Source organism: Nelumbo lutea, chromosome 1 (assembly GCF_056320005.1).
Source record: "Nelumbo lutea isolate HS-2025 chromosome 1, American lotus-T2T, whole genome shotgun sequence".
In the NCBI taxonomy this organism is placed as follows: Eukaryota; Viridiplantae; Streptophyta; class Magnoliopsida; order Proteales; family Nelumbonaceae; genus Nelumbo; species Nelumbo lutea.
In genome coordinates this window covers 179647839-179667977 of record NC_142684.1, presented here as the reverse complement: position 1 = coordinate 179667977, position 20139 = coordinate 179647839, and the positions used below count along the sequence as shown (strand labels likewise).

General features: G+C 36.5%; 2 protein-coding genes across 3 annotated transcripts; one reads left to right on the top strand and one right to left on the bottom strand.

The window, feature by feature from the left end:
• Window positions 1-350: 350 nt before the first annotated feature.
• On the top strand, window positions 351-3889 carry LOC148879538 (protein NRT1/ PTR FAMILY 8.3-like). 2 transcript variants are annotated; one of them, XM_088961094.1, is made up of 5 exons: window positions 351-621; window positions 946-1051; window positions 1780-1997; window positions 2237-2769; window positions 2921-3889. In XM_088961094.1, exons 1-5 carry the CDS (start codon window positions 502-504, stop codon window positions 3714-3716), a joined length of 1773 nt encoding a protein of 590 aa, XP_088817220.1. In that variant the 5' UTR covers window positions 351-501; the 3' UTR covers window positions 3717-3889. The 2 variants fall into 2 exon arrangements, with proteins under 2 accessions (XP_088817220.1, XP_088817219.1); XM_088961093.1 differs by having other exon boundaries at window positions 2909-3889.
• A 2048-nt stretch (window positions 3890-5937) lies between these two features.
• Window positions 5938-10576, bottom strand: LOC148879537 (small ribosomal subunit protein eS4z-like). Its single transcript, XM_088961099.1, has 5 exons — window positions 10508-10576; window positions 8326-8403; window positions 8065-8245; window positions 6671-6768; window positions 5938-6587 (listed from the first exon to the last, which is right to left on the bottom strand). The coding sequence occupies exons 1-5, from the start codon at window positions 10508-10510 to the stop codon at window positions 6153-6155; spliced, it is 795 nt and encodes a 264-aa protein (XP_088817225.1). The 5' UTR covers window positions 10511-10576; the 3' UTR covers window positions 5938-6152.
• Window positions 10577-20139: the final 9563 nt, after the last annotated feature.

Genomic DNA, 20139 nt, shown 5'->3' with positions numbered 1-20139 from the left:
CTTCCAACAAGATTTGATAGCACACATGTCACGGTGAGACTGAGACTGGAATGTATTTGGTTAATAGCCATAATCCTTATTAAATTAGATTTTCTCCCAACAACATCCATTCCAATACGCTTCCAACATTTTTTGATAGCGCACATGTCACCGTGAGACTGAGACTGGAATGTATTTTGTTAAGAGCAGATCAAACTCTCACAGGTGACTTATCCCTCTGCCCTCCCATGGTCGAGTTGGGATTTGCTCATAACCAAAAGTAAAAAAAGCTGTCCAACACGATTCCAACAAGAGTGAAGGAATGCACGTGTACTCTACTACTATTAAAGTCCACGTGTGACGTGCTTCTTACTCAAATTTTGCAATGAAAGTCAACGTGCCTCTCGTGCTCCAGATTTGCTTCCAACATTTTCATCAAATAATGCTTTTTCCTCATTCATTTGGTCGAATGTCGATCAGTTCGATCATTCCCTCGTCTAACTTGACAAAGCCCGTTCTTGGATGGTCTGGGTTGGCTGGGGTTGCAAAGAGAAAGGGGTGGTTCCATCATCCATGGAAGAAGGTTTGGTTCATCTGGGTTCGTCGGAGACAGGAGAAACCACTCCTTTTCTAAACAAAGAGGTAATACCTTTGCTTCCCATACCAAAGAAAGTCATGCTTTTCTACACTTTCTTATTAAGAGCTTAATTAAACTTCAATTTGGCATGGGGCTAATCCTAAGCAACCTTCATTAAAGGTACAGTTGGGTTTGCCACAGTATGACTGTACTCCTCCAGCTGAAAACCAACTGATCGTTTCTTTCTTCAGATGAAGCTGATGGGTTTTTCACTTTTTCTTGATTAGGAGAAATAGGAAAACACTTCTCTTGAATTGGAATTGCTTCTTGGTTATCGCTTCTTTCCCCCTTTCTTGCTTTATTTATTTATTGATTTTTTTTCGTTGAAGGAGCAACTGAACATAGAACAAACGGAAGATGGGTCAGTGGATATTCAGGGAAAACCAGCAGGTCGGCATAAGATTGGAGGTTCAAGAGCTTCCGCCATAATTTTGGGTAAGTATTCTTATCGAGTATATGTTTGGCGTTGTTCTTTCTCGTTTAATTAGCCCAACTGTATCAATTAGTTTGAAGCAACTGTATATGTTTGGCGTTGTTCGATCAATGAAAGTGCATATATTCAATCGTATGACATGACTTAGAGCTACAAGTATTAGAGGATAAACATCGACCATGACTTTTCAAGATTTATACAAAGACTATTGTTGCTACTGGGGGTTAAGATCAAGTTTTGAACCTCCATCCGTAAGCTCTCCAAGTTTCTCTTTCTTTCTAGTAGGGGGTAGGGCCTTCGTTAGTATTTAGTAAATGGGGTTTCGGTGATCATCCAGCATCGTCCAATTACTATTTGTCAGAAAAAGTGGGGAAGTTTCTTCATTATCTTATTTCCACAATTTGCCTGACTATTGTTGTTTGGATTGTATTTGTTGGAATGTCCAGACTTGCCATGGAGTTCATTCAAGGTTTAAATAAATATTGAGAAAATTGGTATTTCTTTGCAAGTGGACTAGGGAGTCCAAAAGAAATTATAGTAGTTACAAGGGGAATAGTCTGCAACAAACTCTCCATAGATCATCTTTTCAATTAGAAATCTATGTTATTTCTTGCATTTTATTTTCTCCATCTGTTAAGAAGAACTAGGTTGTACTTATAAAAAATAAACAAGAAATAAGAAATGTCTATGTCACATACTTGTCATATTGATAATTTCATGGAATTCACAGGAGTAGAATGCTTGGAGGCCTTGGGTTATTTTGGCATTGCTACAAATCTGGTCGTTTACCTTAGCAAGATCTTACATCAAAGCAATGCATCAATTGCAACATGCATCAGCACATGGACTGGAACTGGCTATCTTGCACCCTTCTTGGGAGCTCTTATAGCTGATTCCCACTGGGGCAGATACAAAACCATTTTGGTCTTCGCATTGGTCTATTTTCTTGTATGCTTGAGTTAAATTCACTATATGTGCAATTCAATTCTTGAATTTACCACAGTAATCATGTCCTATGTTTAAATGGTTTAGCCAATCTACTAATTTACTTAACTAGACAAATTTACAGTTTCACGTGAATTAATTTCCAACCATTTTCTTGATCAGTGTCCAAAGAATGCACAAAATTTCTGTTTCCCTTGGAAGGGGAGTATAACTACATTTCTGTCTTTCATATCTTTAAACAGGGGATGCTTACTGTCACTTTCTCAGCTGCCTTTTCATTGTTGAAGCCTGTCCTCTGTGAAAGAGCTCAAAAGCTAGTGCTCCTATTCGGTTTATATCTCATTGCCTTTGGAAGGGGAGGAGTTGGCTCGTCTCTGCTGCCCTTAGGTGCAGACCAATTTGAGAATAGAAATTCAGCTGAAATAGAAAAGAAAAAGTCCTTCTTCAATTGGTTTTATTTCTCTGTCAACATTGGTGCTCTTATTTCAAGCACAAGTTTAGTTTGGGTTGAAGAGAATGTTGATTGGGCACTTGGATTTGGAATTTCTACATTCTTCATGGCCCTAGCAATAGGAGCCTTTCTATATGGGACACCAATTTATAGGATACAAAGACCAGGTGGGAGTCCCCTAAAAAGAATTCTCCAAGTTCTGGTTGCAGCTCTGAGAAAAGCAAAAATAGAAGTCCCCATTGATAACAGTCTCCTACATGAGGTTCCATTTAAGAACTCGATTGTCAAGGAAAGCTGGAAATTAGTTCATACTAATGACTTCAGGTACCTTATCCTTCTTTTCCCTCTTACATCAATTCTAATGGTTGAGAACTACTTACAATGAGACACAAATTGCTCATGAACATGTATTTAATTCCATGGATTTCTTACATAAAAAGAAGGTAATAAAATGTCTTTCTAGATTTCTGGACAGAGCTGCTACAATGTCAGAATCAGATGCAAATAGTACTGATTCTCGAAGTCCTTGGAGACTCTGCAGTGTGACTCAGGTGGAGGAGCTAAAGATTCTTCTCCGTTTACTCCCAATTTGGGCGGGTGGCGTTATATATTCAGTTTCTTATGCCCAAATGAGCACCACATTCATTGAACAAGGAAGCACAATGGAAACAATGATTGGAGGCTTCTCATTCCCACCTGCCTCTCTCTTTGCCTTTGAAGTCCTTATTGTCATCTTATGGGTTTTTATCTATGACACACTTCTTGTTAACATTGGGAAGAAATTTATATCAAATGGACAAGGACTTTCAGAGCTACAAAGAATGGGAGTTGGTCATCTACTGATGATCTTAGCCGTGTCAACAGCTGCATTGGTGGAAGAAAAAAGGTTGGAATATCTAAGGTATGGCAAAACCATGAGCATAGCATGGCAGCTTCCACAATATTTTATTTTTGGTGTTTCAGAGGTCTTCATTTATGTTGGACAGCTCGAGTTCTTTAATGGTCAGGCACCTAACACCATGAAAAGTACATGTAATGCATTTTCCTTGCTTACAATATCTGTAGGCAATTACTTGAGTTCTCTTGCTATTACATTAGTCACTTCGGTTACTACACAAGGAGGAAGGGCAGGCTGGATACCGGCTAACTTGAATGAAGGGCACCTTGATTATTTCTTTTGGGTTTTGGCAGGATTAAACACACTCAATTTTGTCAGTCACCTTATCTGGGCAAGAAGATACAAGCCTAAAAACATAGTTTTTGAAGGTTAAATTTTAAACGACTGGTTTAAATTTTGTATAATGAACTCTCCACTGGTTTAAACCACTTGCTTGGCCACCTTTTGTTGGTTTAATGTGATTAAAGGTGTAATCATTCAATAGCTTGTGAACCATGGACATTCTTTGTAGAGAATATTGAAGCTTGCTGAAGATCTACATGCCAAGATGTTCGTGTTCAAGAAAGGATTTACCAATTTGAAGGTAATTATCATTGAATCACCAACTTTAGTTTGACAGAGACTTAGAAACGAGTTAAATTCTCTCTAATAGGAGTTTCTTAAAGATTAAATATAGGTTAAGCCTTATCCCAAGCTCCCAACTATTTTGCATTAGCTACATGAACGAACTCTTCTTTGCATTCCTCTAACCAAGGCCTCCTATTTCTTAAACAATAGGTCATCAAGTCTTCTCTCACTACTTCAAGGTTTAAACTATGTACTTTTTAGTATTTCATTTGTACAACTGTACTTCTAAAGAGTTCAACTTACCAAATGATGGTAAGGGAGATGTCCAGGAACATGAATCTAGCATTTATCTGGCATGCAAACCAGGATTCAATGAAAATAAGGCTCTGTTTTTTTGGCAATGCAAATGAAAATTGCAATGGTGTAAAACTTTGAAAATAGGCTGAGTATCTGGTTTACTTTTATTTCAGATTGGACCTTATCTGTTTGTTTGAGAGGAGTAGATGGGAAGTAGAATGATGTGGCCCCACTTGAAAGATAATGAAGGTGGGAGGTTTTTTTTTTGAGTGGAATAGGAAGTAAAATGAAATGGGTAGAATTAACAATTAAGGTACAAGGAAGGTGCTGCACATTTTGCATCAGTTTTTGAGATGCAAAATCTGCACTAACGAGTACAAATTTGACAAAAATAAGTGCAAACTTGCATTAGGTAGGAATTCAAATCATGGTTAGAAGCAAACATTGCAAATCTGAAGCGCAAAATTTGTATCTGATTCGGATTTACACTGCTAACAAACAGAGACACTATCCTGCAGAAAAGTCATGACAAATAGCTTCAAACCTTATATTATTCATCACATATCTTTGACTTGGGTTGAAATGATGTGTTCCCAATTATGGGAGGTTCTCGCAGCTTAATTGCACAAACTGACCAATGTTGAATTTGGAAGTTCGTCATCTATACACGAAAGTCCCATCACTGCTCCCTTTGTTTTCCAATAGGAGGTTCTCGCAGTCATGAACTTAATATAACATGGGCATCCTTTTACACCGACCTTGTCCACATCACTCCACCCTTTGTTTTCCAATCCCCTCAAAATTTTGGAGTTTTTATAAATTTTTTTAAACAAATAAATTCACCATATGAACAATTGCCTTCTCTCTAAACAGTTCCCATAATTAGAAAGTCCCATCATGCTATCCTTTAATCTGACTCTCTACTTGTAAAATTACCTAATTAATTAGCTTAATCGATTTATCTTAAATAAGTTAATTATACAAGTCACATTAATTTAACTTAACATATCACAATCAACTTGAACACCCCGTCGAGTCTAATTTTTTTACTATTCAACGCAACCGAATGTACAGTTCAACCAGCTATTTTTGAGATGTAATATATGTGAATATACCATTTGAATTTTTAATTCATTTTTTATTTTTATTTGTAAAAATTGTTTACTTTTACGATTAGGCCCAAGAAAGAGCTTTTTTTTTGACAAAAATAGTAGGGCATTTGGTGTAAAACTATTAGATCTTAAAAATCAAAAATAAAATCACTTCAATCAGATATCAAAATGCCAAGTTAAAAAATATATATATACATTGAATGTGCAACTCGCTACCTGGTGACTGGGTTGAATGAATCAACAGTTGAACCGCCTGGATCAGACAATTTTCGACCAAGTCAATATTTTGATCAAACATCAGATTTTAACAGAACCGGACCCAAAATCAAGGCTGGGTGACAGTTTGAACGGTTCACGAGCCAGGTCAGCCTTGAGTTAAAAACATTTAATAGAACCCAGAAAATGACTCAAAGATCGTAAACCTTAGGAATGGAGACAAGACTACTAAAAATGCCTTTCCAACTGTAAAGAGAAGGTATTATAGTTTAGTTAGACATGTATTAGGTGGATGGTTCCATACCAGCACTAAAAACATAATAAATATGATCGTTAATACCCAATGAAGACCAATCAAAGATCTATAGGCAAAATCCTCCTCATAATACCTTCAAGAGAGTATAGCAAGGAAAATTATTTAAGCTCTCAATAATCGAATGTGAAACTACAAAATTTTCAACTCCAAATCCCAGCCATGCAAAAACCAGGTCCCCACATAAAAATCTATCCTCAGCTACAGAACAAAAACTACATATATGATATTGATATTAAAAAGAACAAAACTAAAGATCTAAAAGCAAAAGAGTCACTGATGCCAACCTACTGAATTAAATGATTTAGGCGGTCGAGGCTGCTGCTGCCGCAATGCGCTTTCTTGCTTCCTCAATAATGGAAAGCTTAATACCCTTGCCCTTGGGAAGAGACACCCATGGCTTTGTCCCCTTGCCAATGGTGAAAACATTCCCTAGACGAGTAGCAAACTCATGGCCTGTTGCATCCTGAATATGAATAGTCTCGAAGCTTCCCTTGTGCTTCTCCCTGTTCTTGATGATTCCAACACGCCCCCTGTTTCTTCCACCTGTCACCATAACAACATTTCCGACATCGAACTTAATGAAATCTATTATCTTGTTGGTCTCAAGGTCAATCTTGATGGTGTCATTAGCCCTGATGAGGGGGTCTGGATAGCGGATTGTACGACCATCATATGTGTTCAGGTAGGGAATTCCCTTGTCTCCAAATTGCACTGATCGAACTTTGCAGAGCTTGAACTACAACAAAGCAAATTAATTTACTTCAAGATCTTCAACAATGTCTCTTAGACAATCTTAAACGTGTCCAAAATACAACATACCTTTGCCTCTTCATCCTTGATAGAATGGAGGCGGAAACGACCCTTTGCATCATACAGAAGTCGAAAATTCTCATTTGTCTTGGGAATTGACACAACATCTGTGAATGAAAACCACAAAGAGAAGCAAAATTTAATGCTAAACAAATATAAATAAAAAAAAGAGAAGGATATTAAGTTCCTATAGCTAAAATCTTGGACCAACAAGTGTGAAAATACACATTTGAGTCTAACCCTGTGAGTGACCACTTTGTGCAAAAAAGTGTCCAAGTTCTGTATCCAGCCCACCCCCTCCCAAGACCCCAGATAGCTGGGACCAACATTGGACAATGGCCATTTTTGTCCTCCATCCTCTTTCTGAAACCATCAGCTAGTATCGATACACTCCTCTTGAAACTCATCATTAATGTCATCACCATCTGAAGTGGGAATTCTTTACCAGACTAATCAAGCCATCCCGGTTGGGCATTTCTCAGCTTGAATACACCTAAACTTGTGCCCCGTCACGACTATTTGAAGTGGGAATTCTTTACCAGACTAATCAAGCCATCCCGGTTGGGCATTTCTCAGCTTGAATACACCTAAACTTGTGCCCCGTCACGACTATTTGATGTCCCAAGATGCCAACATGAAGTCTATTTCTCACCTGAAACATTGTCAAAGAGCAGTATCCTCCAACTTCATTAATATGTAGTTGTGAACCCCAAATCGTTTCTCACAAAATCCATTTTGGCATTCCACTCTTTTCACAACATTTTTTGGCATCATCTTTTCAGAACATTAACCTGTACCAGTGCAACTTCTCACTGGAAAATGCTATCAATGTCCATAGATGCCTTTACTCCAAACTCTCAAATCCAAATGAAACTCTGAATCAGGTTTCCAGGTGATGCAAAACCTCATCAAATCCTTCAAGATGAATCACAACATCCTATAAGAACCTGCAGTCAATCTTTTGACTGACCTATTAGGCCAAATCTGTTGGTTCCATAAAAGGATTACTGACCCTTCCCTAAAACAATAACACTCATTACCAGATATGCTGTCATAACTTGTTATTCTCATTTCCACAATTCAGCGGGTTCTACTATGAAATGTCTAACTCAATTTATCTCCTTGTGAGAAACCACTGAATGATAGCCACATCCACACCACACAGTATCTGAGAACTGTCATGGGAAGAAGAATAGTAAATAAAAAACATGTCAACATGTTTTACAGTCACAAGACAATCGAGGGGGAATGGAGGATTACTTCAATAATATCTTGATGCAAGCACTCCATAAGATTGGGAACTTATCCATGTATTAGATCGGAAAAGGAGAAAAAATAGAAAAGGTAGTCCTTTAATGTATAATTGCTCCAAGGACAGAGTATAGTAGTTGGCAAGTACTTACCCATGAAACCAGCTGGATATGTCTTGTCTGTCCTAACTTTTCCATCAACCAAAACATGCCTTTGCATTAAAATAGCAATAACTTCACGGTATGTAAGAGCATACTTTAACCGGTTTCGCAGAATGAGGATCAATGGCAAGCACTCCCGGGCTTTGTGGGGTCCAGAAGATGGTTTAGGTGTCTAATAAAAGAGCATGTCAAATTAACATTCAGAAAACAAATAGACAGACAGAAAAAGCATTTATCAAATGAAATACTTACAAATGCACCCCCAAGCTTGTCAAGCATCCAATGCTTTGGGGCATTGAGCCTCTTCAGATGCTTCTTCAATCCTCTAGCCTGAAATACAAGAGAAGTTTTTGAAGATTAAAGAGGAATTAAGGAACAAAATCAAATCCATGGAAATGAATGGAAATTTGCCAAACCTATAATTCAGCAACCAAAGCAAAGACACAATCTGAAAGTTGATGTGCTTGTTGAGAAATAGCTGTGACTTGTGAGGCATTGTTGATGTAGAATGTTTGAAGGGAGGGTAGGTTTACTTGGTACATGGCAGTCAGGGTCTTTGTATTTCAGTTGTGTTGTGAACATGGAGGTCAGATAGGCATTGTGTTGGTGCTTGGGATGCAAAGCTCATATATGCTTGTATGCTTTTGCATTTTTCTTTATGAAATTTTATTTTATTATTAAAAACAAAAACAAAGCAAGGACGCAAGAATAACATGAAAATACCATACCTGCATTTATCGAGTTTTCTCTTTCAGAAGAGAGAAAATAACTTCCGAGCATTTGTCCACTGACCACTCAAATGGGACTACGGGAGAGTTTAATTTATCCTGTTTAATCTAATACTTTCATACAAGGTTGCCCCTTATTTTAAACATTTGTTAAGATCAACTGCATGGATGCTCTTGGCATATCATCTGGAGACCATCCAAACAACTCAACGGGATATCTTTACATTAATAGATGCATTTTTTGGCTAGACTTCTACCGCTCTCATTTATTGCACCTAGTCAAGATTGTTTCACAAAATCAGACTTAAAAAATAAACACTAAATTCTGGAATTTTCCAAAACACATGTTCACCTACTTTCTAAAAACGTGTGCACCAATTTTATTGGTATTCAATCCCGAATGTAATGGAAGCCTATCAATTTCAAGTTCACACTTATCTAATACCATATAACTTCCTCCACTACGATTTCTATCAACAAAACATGAAATAGACACTTGTCTGAAAGATCTGTTGATTTGACAAATCCAAGAATCCAAGAAGTGTTTCTCGGCAACAAAAAAGGGGAAAAAAAAAGATGAAGATATAAAAAGTTGAGAAAGTAGGATTCCCCTGGTTTCCATTAAGACCCTAATTCCTGAAAGTACATTTTATAGATTGATTGCATATTTCATCTTTAACAAGAAAAGGGCTCTAACATATAAGTTTTCGTAGTACTTCCTCAACTCACAACCCCATTAAAAGAGTTAGAAAAATTTGGGCAACCCTAGGTTTTTTTTGCCTAATAGGAGCAATTGAACATAATTTTGGGAAAAAAATAACACAAAAAATAATAGTGAGCAACCATGAATATACATCCCCAGAAAAAAAAATAAAAAAAAAATGAACGAACAAACCCCCTTCTTTTTTATTCTTTTGCTACAAAAATAAATCCCCTTCTTATTTGGTGATGCGAGAACATTTGAAATTTGGGAAATCTCCAACAAATTCCAAAAGGCATTGCATTATTTGTGGTGTAAAATTTCCTATATTCCAATCAATATCTTGCTATGAGGTTTAAACAAAACTTACTTTGAGTTTCCCCATAGATTAATTAAACCTGAAATTAGGTTGGCCGTTAATGAGGAGAAATTCAAGTTAGAACAAGAACGCAAAGGTAGTACCGGTTGGTTAAAACTTATCAACAAATGGGCGTACAAAAATCACAAATTGGTAAGCCGCAAGACATTTGTCTCAACACAAGATCATAAGTAAACACATCGAAGTGCTTTTCTGGAGTTGAACCAGTTCAACATCTAAACAGATACTCGCAATCCCCATCTAGCCCAGGTAAAGTAGCTCATCTCTTCACAAGAAGTCACACGATGTAAAACACAAATATGATCATTGTTAGGTATCTATGCAGTGTTTCTCCGTTACAGAGGACCAAAATTAAGTACTAGAAGACGTTTGTGGGAAGTCCATCCTCAGAAGTCAGAACTCTTTCAATAATAATCGAATCAACTAGAAACTAACATAACGGAACTACCAATAGAATAATAACCTCTCCCAGGGAACAAATCAAGGAAGAAACTAGAAAAACCTCATAACCAACTCAAAAACAATAAAATTATTTGTCATATTTGTGAATCTAATAGATTTCAGACACAAGAATTCTATATTCACGTTTGGAGAGAAAGAGAAGAGGTGAAATGGGTAATGACATACCATTTTTCTGCTGGGGCTCTCCGATCAGAGCTTCGGAGCTTCCAACAGCAAATGCAAAGTGAAAGAGGCGGGTTTAGGGTTCTAAACGCTGAAATATATATGAGGAGGGTTGATTTGGGCACGTCCCGGATTTTGGTAAAAGTGGGTTAAAGAATGAATTGGGGGTGATCATGGGGCTGGTCCTGGGCCCAAACTTTACAGTTTAGGGCCTTTTGCACAAGCCAATGAAATTATTCTTTTAATTTAAAACTTATTCTAAAATTTAATTCAAAACTAAGAAAATTATATATGAAATTTTATCATATATGCTATAATATATATACATAAACTATGAATATTATATTTTATATCATATATGCATATCCACAAAGTGGGCTATTATTAAAACAGAGCCCTCAATAAGAGCTTCTCCCCCATACAAGTAGTATCTTATTTATTTACTTATTTATACTTTTAAATAAATGCTTTCCTTCTCAAGCATGTATTTACTCACTCGAATGGTAATTACTTTCACTAAAAAAGGAAAAATAAAACAAAAATTCATTTTAAATGATGTATGGCTATTATTTATAAATAAAACTTGAGTCAATTTCTTAAATTACCCTTATAGTTTAACTAATTGAATAAGTGTACCTTTAGTGTTAGAAAATTGACTAACACTACTCCTATTGTTTCTGACAATTGATTAATACTTTCCTTACTGTTAACACCTATTAATAGAACAATGAAAAAGACTATTTTACCCTTCATTCTTCTTCAAAATTTTAAAATAGAGCAAAGAAAAAGAAAATCAAAACCCAAATCACATTTATGAGGACACATTTGGAGTTGGGCAAATATGATTGACCCATTGTAGAGTTGTTAACTGGGTGCAAAGGGGTTATTGAGCAAAACCATCGCCATTCAACACAACCGGCAAATTCAAATCCTCTTGTGGAGCAAGTCTTCCCCTCACCCCAAATGGCAATGAATTTTACTTGACCTAGTGCAGAGTTGTTAACTGGGTATAAGCTTGTCATATCCAAGGGATTGAACAACCTAGTGCAGAGTACACCCCAACCCATTTTGAAAAACATGACCTTCCCCATCTTTGAGATGTCGTTGTAGAGTTGTTAACGCCAAAACTCTATTTCTAAACCTTTCAACATGAAATTCAAATTCCTTCCCACATGCAGTCTTAATGGTACATGGAGATCATAAAGTTGGAGAACCAAATGCAGAAAGACAATGGTGTTCCCCTACCTCAAGTTATAGAATGATCAAAATTCTATACTCCTCAATTTCACTTCATGCTCTTCAGATTCTAGCTCTGGAGGTGGGTTTTCTTCTTTGGAAGCAGAGTCCGTTTATTGAGTTAGGTCGAGGTCATCAGGGTTTACGACGTAGAGGCCAAAACTGATTTGAACTTGTATACCAGTTCATTCGGAGAAGCCTATACACTACTATGATCATGAACTAGAGATAAAGTTGCATGCTTTTGAACTTGTTTTCAAAAGTTGCATGCTTTTGAAGAAACTCATCGTCGTCATCATCTGGAGAGAGATTCTACACTACACTACATTACATTCAAGCTTGTTTTCAACTAGCGATAAAGTTGCATGCTTTTGAAGAAACTCATCGTTGTCATCATTTGGAGAGAGATTCAGTTCCACAGCAGAAGCCTCCAAAAAATGAAGGTGGTTGTTTCATCAAGACTATACCTATTCATGGGTCGGGTGGCCCGACGGGCCAGCCCGGCTTGGCCCAATCCCCAAACGAGCTTGAATAGGTATATAGGCCCGCGGGCTTAACCTCGGGCCAAAAAGCTCAGCCCGCAATAAATTCAAGCCGGGCTCGAATTTTCCAAAATAGCACGGCCCGACCTATAAATAAACCTAAAAACCCTAGTTGAATACCCCTCTTTTTTTCACCTCTTTCCCTTCTTTTTCCAACCAAATTCTTCTTCACATTCTCTTTCCCTTCTTTATATATATATATTTTTATTATAAATAAATTTTGAATTTATATATATTTTTAATGTAAATAAATTCTAATTTATATTGATTATTGAATAGAGAAAATTTCTAATTTTTTTATTAGGTCAGGCTTCAAGCTCGGGCTTTAGGCTTTTTATTAGGGTCGGGGTCGGGCCCAAGTTGTAGGCCCATTGGTCGGGCTAGGCTCGGGCTCGAGCCTAACATATTTCTGTTAATGAAGAGTAAAAGCCCGGCCCGGCCCATGAACAAGTCTAATCAAGACTAAAACCATAGCACTAAAGCTACGATCTAAAGAAGGTGAAGCAACCGGCCAGTCCAGAGCACCCAAGCAAGCAACCCCCTAGAGAATCCTGTGTTATTCGACCCTTGAAAGCTAGCAAGGTCAACTGGTCTATTTTGTTTCCACCAAGACCGGTGTTAGCACCGAAAGCGGCAACAACAACAACGACAGGAATAAAAGAGGGAAAAAGAGGGAAAATAAGGAAAGTGAAGGGAGAGAATAAAAGAAACTGGAACGGTTGGAACCTTCATTGCTGGAACCACCCTTGCCAACCTTCGCCGTTGGAACCTCTAGTGCCTAGTCGAAAACCCCAGAGTCCACTTCTAAATCATTTGTCCATTGGAACTCCTCCAATAACTGCAAATTCGAAGAGAGATGCAATTGTGGTAGTTTGGACTCTGGGGTCCACCGTTGTAGCGGGCCCCATCTCTTGCCTCTTGTACAACAAAGCTATCATCTCCTACGAGGATCCTCGTATTGATGAAAAAGAAGGGGAGAAGAGGTGAAGGGTAAAATTGGATTTAAAAAATATATATAACGTGCGAATGAGTTTTGATGGAATATTAACAGAACTTAATGGTAAAGGTAGAGCTAGTCAATTGTAGAAACAATAGGGATAGCGTTAGTTATTTTTTCAAATAGTAAAGGTACACTTATTAAATTAGCTAAACCATAAGGGTAATTTAAAAAATTTACCCTTTTTCGTTGAATCTCTTAAATTAAATAGTGATCTATACGTGGAAAAAGAAATGAAATAATAAACAAAATTTACAAAAAGGGTGTCAAGCAATTTTATTAAAATACATAAATAAAAAAATCAGAATACTGGCCCCCGTATTTAGTATACGTACTATATTAAATCCGGGCCAGAACAAGCTTGGATGAAGAACATGTGTTTAGACCAATAAAAGTCGAGAAATGCCGATCTAGGGGTAAATGGTTATCCCTGCAAACATCATTATGCCATGAAATTGGTTTCAACTCTAGTAGCTACTGGTTATTATTGGGCTGCTTATGGGCCGGGCTTAACATTTATGGCCGGACAGGGGCCAGCCGGGCTCGCACCCTAAATTTATGGGTGACATGGGTAGGCTCAGATTGGGGTTTTGTCAAAGTTTAAATGAATTCAACCGAAGTTCAAGTCCGAAACAGTGTAAAATATTAATTTGGATAAATCCAACTTGCACCCCAATCTATAAATATGAACTTTATATATGATATAATATAGTTTTCTGAATCGGACCGGATGTTCTGAGTTGTGGATAATCCAATGGAAGCAGAACCTAGTGTGTCATTTTGAAAGCTGGTCTTTTTACTAAACAGTGTAGAAATTTCTAGTTGCGCATTCGGATGCCAAGAATGTGGTTGATACTTTCCAGGGTTGAAGTTTGTATTTAGCTTGAAAATTTCATGAGGTACCGGATCCAATTAAATTAAAGTTGTTAAATATTTTGATTTATGTTTAAGAAATTTACTTTAACGGCTCATTATTCAGGAGGACAAATCTTTGAATGATATATTTGTAAAAATTCATTACAAAAATGTATTGAACAAGTTGTATATAGGCTTGTTAATGATACTTAAATTCTGTGGTTCGATCCAACATTTAATCTGATTATTTTGGATTTGGATGATGTATTTATGCAATTGGATCAAATTCAGGTTTCACAATCTGAATTCAATTAATAATTGGATTGGACTTGAATTTGACTCTATCTGATTCAATTAAAATTTGAATATGATTATATTATCATATTTATTGATTTTAATATATAAATCTTATATAATTATATTTAGAATTATAAAATATATTTTATATATTATATTATATATATATATATATAATAAATTTGATATGTATATTTACATTAATATATGATATATAAAAGTTGAAAAATAATTAACATTTTAACTTTTTTATATTTTAAAAAATTAAAAGAGTCAAATTAAATCCCAATCAAATATGAGTATGTTAGGATTTCGGCTCCGAGGTATTCATCAAAACAGATTTTGAAAACGGATTCAGATACAAGTTTTCAATAATCAGATCAGATTTAGATTTTACTTAATCCAATCTGAATCTGATTCAGTTATAGCCCTAATTGTATATTATATTTTTGCGTAAATGTAGTGATTTTTTCTTAGAAAAATTTGGATATATCGGTTTTCAAGATGTTAAATTGGTGTTGATCCTATTCTTTTAGATACAGTGAATTACCAATAATCAGAAATAAAACCTAATTTAGATCGTGTTTGTATTAATTTCATGGTTTGTGCTTCAAAAGCCCAAAACACAAAATCCTAATTTTAGGCTTTATGTTTTGTGGTTATAAAGTGTTTAAATTCAGAGTATTAATGTTTTTTGTAAGCAATTCTCGTCAAATGCTCAAAACATCTTTTCCCTTTTTACCCATATAACGGTGCCAACAAGCTCAATTGTTAAGTTCTTTGACTGGTTATATGGACTTGGACCAAACCGTGTGATTTTTCAAGGGGAAGTATGAAATAGGGATTGGCTATCAAGCTTGGATTGCTACCCAACTTGCAGACTAGACCTATTCATGGGCCAGGTAGCCCAACGGCCTGGCCCAGCCAGTTCAATCTAAGTCAGGTTTAGACAAGATTTTCAGGTACGTGGGCTTGGGCTTGGGTTTAAAACATCGGGCCCAACTTTTTTTTTGGGTAAGGCTCGGCTTTCTCAAAAGTCTAGCCCAACCTCAAGCCTAACTTGATAATATATTATATAATAAAAATATATTTTATAATATACATATATATATATATATTAATTTTTCTTTATTATTCTTCTCTTTTTTCAAGTAATAGTGCGATTTTTCATTATTTTTTTTAGGTTTTGAAGTCTTTTAATATAAATAAAATAGTTTTTAGTTAAATAAAAAAGAAAAAAATTATTTATACCAAATTTCTAGTCAGGCTCGGGCTCATGCCTAAGCTTCAGGCTTTATATGAGAGTTGGGCTCAAGCTCAAGACCTAGGCCTGATGGTCAGGCTAGACTTGGGGCTCGGGCCTGAGCATATTCTGTTAATATAAAGGCAAAGCCCGCCCCGCCCTGTGAACAGGTCTACATACAAAGTAGCATTTCGACACGTCATTAGGTGTTGAGTCCAAACTGAGACTAACTTGTGATTTTTCAGTGTGTTTGGACTTGAAGGGATTTTCTTTTCGAGTCAAATTGCATTTTGACATGTCATTAGGTGTTGAGTTGGAGTAAACTTGCAACCAACTGAATGAAAACCCTTTTCTATGAAAAAAAAGTATACATTCTAAACTCAAAAGAAGAAAAAACAAATAGAACGAGGGCAACCAGAGCGACCTCAACATTACTACTTCGAAGCAACAATGCAACACACCATCATCATACTAGATTCCAAAATGATCATAATGAGGGTAACCAGAGGTCCAGAGCTGGCTTTCTCCTCCTTTCGAGTGACTTAAGGCTAACTGCAATTTGTGCTACAATAATACGTTAGAACTCTTGCCACGGCTTGGGTTGTTCTTGAGTTGTGACCACAATAACAGGAAGTTGGTCTATATGTTAAGTGAGCACAACAGGAACTTGGATGAAATCTGGTGCCAAATTTGCCATTGTAACCATTTTCCACATGGAGCAAACACTCTTCATCCATCTCTTTGTTATTGGCATGAAGTGTTTGACTTAGAACCGACCATCTTTCCTTCACTCCAATAAGGTTGAATAGCACAACTCGTGATAGAACAAAAGCAGACCTTTTCATTCACTCCTCACAAAGCGCTTTTCACACCAACCTCACAGTTATTTCGGCCATGCATTTGAAATATCTCCCATATTTGTATGTTGTCGTTCATGTGAAGATGTTTTCAATGCATGACTGTGATGTGCTATAGGATTGGTGTTATGAGCACTTTGTGAGGAGCATATCTTCTTCTCCCAAAATTGCTAGAAGGCATTTTAAGTTTCCATGTCAGTTATGTTGCTCTCTAATTGGGGAAATGTTCATCTCACATTTCTTCAATACACCTGCATTGTTAAATTATGATGAATTGGCATGGTTTTAAAAACTGAACCGGTCTGGGGTCTGGTTACCTGGTTGAATGGTCGGCCTATTCTGACAAAAAAATAAAAACGACCAAAATGGTTCGAATAGTTCACTACTCGGGTCAGCGGTTTGCTGACAAAAATCAATGGTTTTTGAAGAAATTCTGATTTTGGAGAAAACCAAAACCGATCACTTAACCGGTTCCCAATTTTTCTAGTTCGACCGTCCGGTCCGGTCTGGTTTTGAAAATCATGTGTGTTGGTGTTGTGTAGAGTATGTATGAATGGCAATGAGGCAGGGACCATACTCCCCATCACCAATCCCAATCTTGTTGGAGAAAAGTTAACCTCCATCCTTGATCATCAACGGGGACGGGCTTCTCATCAAGGACCCATATCTCTAATTTTTTAGTAAAATTGTTGAAAAAATACTTAAAATAAAGTAAAATTTTGAAAATTAAATAATAATTTAAATATATTTTGATATTTTTTTATAATATAAATCATCATCATCCATGCTTTGCCCCAACTATATGGGATTGGCTACACGAATCCTGTTTGCCAATCTATTTCGTCAATTCCCTATCCTCGTCAAGACAATCTCCATTGCTAATCCGATCAAGTCAAGGAGGCTAAATACTTAGCAGGAACGAGGAAAATTACCACCGTAAGGACTAGGACGGAAATGAGGGTAACAAAGGAAAATCAGAACCCTCACCCATCAACTTAAAAATCCCCACACCCCCATTTACATTCACCTTATATTTTATCTCTTATTTATGTTTATACATATTTATTAACTTTTGCCCCTCCCACCTGGTGCCTTGTCAATGGGTTGGGATATGGTTAGACTTGACAAAAAGTTGACCCAACCTGTGAACCCGACCCGAAAAATGGACTAGGTTGGGTCATGGATCAACCCGCAGACCCGATTGTCAAGTCTAATTGGGATTATTTATGCATTTTAGAAGTTTCCACTCTTTAATTTTTTCTATTTAGTCTTTACTTTTTATTGTTTACTCTTTAAATGGTTAAATATTCAAATTTTTATTTTATATTTGGAATTTTAAGGTTAATTCTTTTAATTTTTACATTTTTTATGTATTTTTTTTATTTTTTTAAATTCTAATTATTTTTTGGGATGACCCGAATTAACCCATGGGCCAACCCTAACCCGAACATTTAGGGTTAGGGTTAGCATTTGACAACCCAACCTGACCCAAATTAACCCGAACAACCTTGACACAACTCGAACCCGACCCACCCAACCCGATTGCCAGGTCTATATATGGTGTATCAGTCCCAAATCGATTGTTAATCAACATAAAATCATGGACCAATCTTTTAGATCTATCAGTGTCATTAAATTCTGATGTGTTGGTGTCGTCTAGGATAGGGCTGTCAATGAGTCCGGTTTGGGTCAAGAGAGGGTGTCTCAGTCCTGAATTATTAATCAGGAAAAAATATGGGTCCAAAACCATCTGATTATTACTTGCTATGACATCTATATTTATTTATTTAAATAATAACTTAAAAGTTGATTTTTGATAATACAAATGATAATAACTAGAAAATTATTTATATGTTAATAAATTAAGCCTTTAACCAATATTATCTATGAAATTTCAAACCTAAAATACAATAAAAATTGTGAGAAAACTAGTAAACAATAAAAATTGTGAGAAAACTAGGAAATTCTTATATATATTTAATAAAATAATTGGCTCATTCTGAAACAGTTCAGAATAAGGAAGAATCAAAACCGATCCAAATATATTAATCGGGAAAAAAACATGGAATCAAATCTAGCATAATCAGTTTGGTCAATCAGACATAACTGACCCATTGACAGCCCTAGTGCAAGGGTAATCAGGGCGGCTTAGGATGGATTTAAGCTCAACCCTAGCCCGATCCTTAGTATTGGGGCCAAGGCCCGAGCCCAGGTTGATTCCGAGGTAAAGCCCGATTTATTCAACCCAGGCCCAATCCTGTAATAAAATTTGATGCATTAAGATTGGGATTAGGCCAGGACCAAGCTTAGATTGGTCAATCGATCTAAACTAAAATTTGGCACACACACATATATATATATATATATGGTCAGTTGGTCTAACATGAGAAAAAACACGCTAAACTAATATATGGATTCAGCCTAATGACAAAAAATTCAAGCCTAATTTCTTAAAAATTACATGCTACGTAGATTTGAGATTAAAAACAAACTTTTAATTAAAAAAAAATCAGGGATTCAGGTGACCGATGGAGAATCCATCTTAGTCGAAGATCAGGGATGTAGGCTACGGGGATTGAGGTCAAAGATGGGGGCTAATTTAAAACTCGGGGTTGGAAATTTGGGAGGGGGAGTATTGTCTCGGCCCCAAACCCGTTCATTTCCATTCCTACCGGAGGATCATTCCTGAAAACCATAAACACAGTTCCAAAAATATGGTAATTATAAATATAATATCTAACACTTATGAAAATTATTGTTGATGAATGAAATTAGTCTAATGGCTTCTTATAAAAAAATTGGAAAAATCTATGATACAGGAAATATATGATATGGAAAGAGTTTTGACCAATCAAAACCGACCCATGAATTTTGATAAATGACACCTGATTCACTACCACGTTTATGATTCCAATTTATTGGTCAATTATTTTTCTGATATCATATCTTTTCCAATATCATAGTGGAACCCAAAAAAATTAAATAAATTTATAAACTAATAAAGACAAACTTTTGCAACCTTGTGGACCAAACCGTGGCTCTAGAAATCTTCGTAGAATTGTATTGTAAATTTGTAATCGTACTGTTTGGTACTACCACTACAATTGGTTGACGGTTCAACCAATTGACCAATTCCACCCCCATTAATTTCCTTTTTTGTCCCCAATTTGCAGTGACGTTAACGTATTCTCAAGTCTCAACCACCCGGTGGCCCATGGCCATGGGCAGACCGATAGACTATAGAGCTTCAAGCAGACCCAAATCCCAACTAATATCTAATTCATTGACTTGAAGATGAAAGACTAGGTCATGGGCTTAAGGATCCATAAAACGTTTTGGACCAGTAAAGGCTCAGGACCCATGAGCCGGATCCCATCTTGGATTAGTTACACAAATATTAGTTCAACTCCTCAAATATGCGTCGACTGATTGATTATCTATGCTGCATTGGAAAGTTGGCTTGTGTTGAGAGCACAGCAAGGCAAAAAAAAAACTGCACCACTTTTAACCTAGAAATAGAATGCATTAGAGACAATTCAGGAGTCGGGATTAAAATTAGGGTCTATCATTTGAGCTAGCCCAGCCTGAACCTCACTGGTTGGGGTGGA

What these genes read in the sequence shown, in the direction of transcription:
- LOC148879537 (XM_088961099.1), bottom strand. An exon ending in ACAAGCTTGGGGGTGCATTT is followed by an intron (nt 8,246 to 8,325) that starts GTAAGTATTTCA and finishes CTCTTTTATTAG; the next exon opens with ACACCTAAACCATCTTCTGG. An exon ending in TCAAGGATGAAGAGGCAAAG is followed by an intron (nt 6,588 to 6,670) that starts GTATGTTGTATT and finishes GCTTTGTTGTAG; the next exon opens with TTCAAGCTCTGCAAAGTTCG.
- LOC148879538 (XM_088961093.1), top strand. Translation starts at nt 502, where the DNA reads ATGGTCTGGGTTGGCTGGGGTTGCAAAGAGAAAGGGGTGGTTCCATCA. An exon ending in CTCCTTTTCTAAACAAAGAG is followed by an intron (nt 622 to 945) that starts GTAATACCTTTG and finishes TTTTCGTTGAAG; the next exon opens with GAGCAACTGAACATAGAACA. An exon ending in TCGCATTGGTCTATTTTCTT is followed by an intron (nt 1,998 to 2,236) that starts GTATGCTTGAGT and finishes ATCTTTAAACAG; the next exon opens with GGGATGCTTACTGTCACTTT.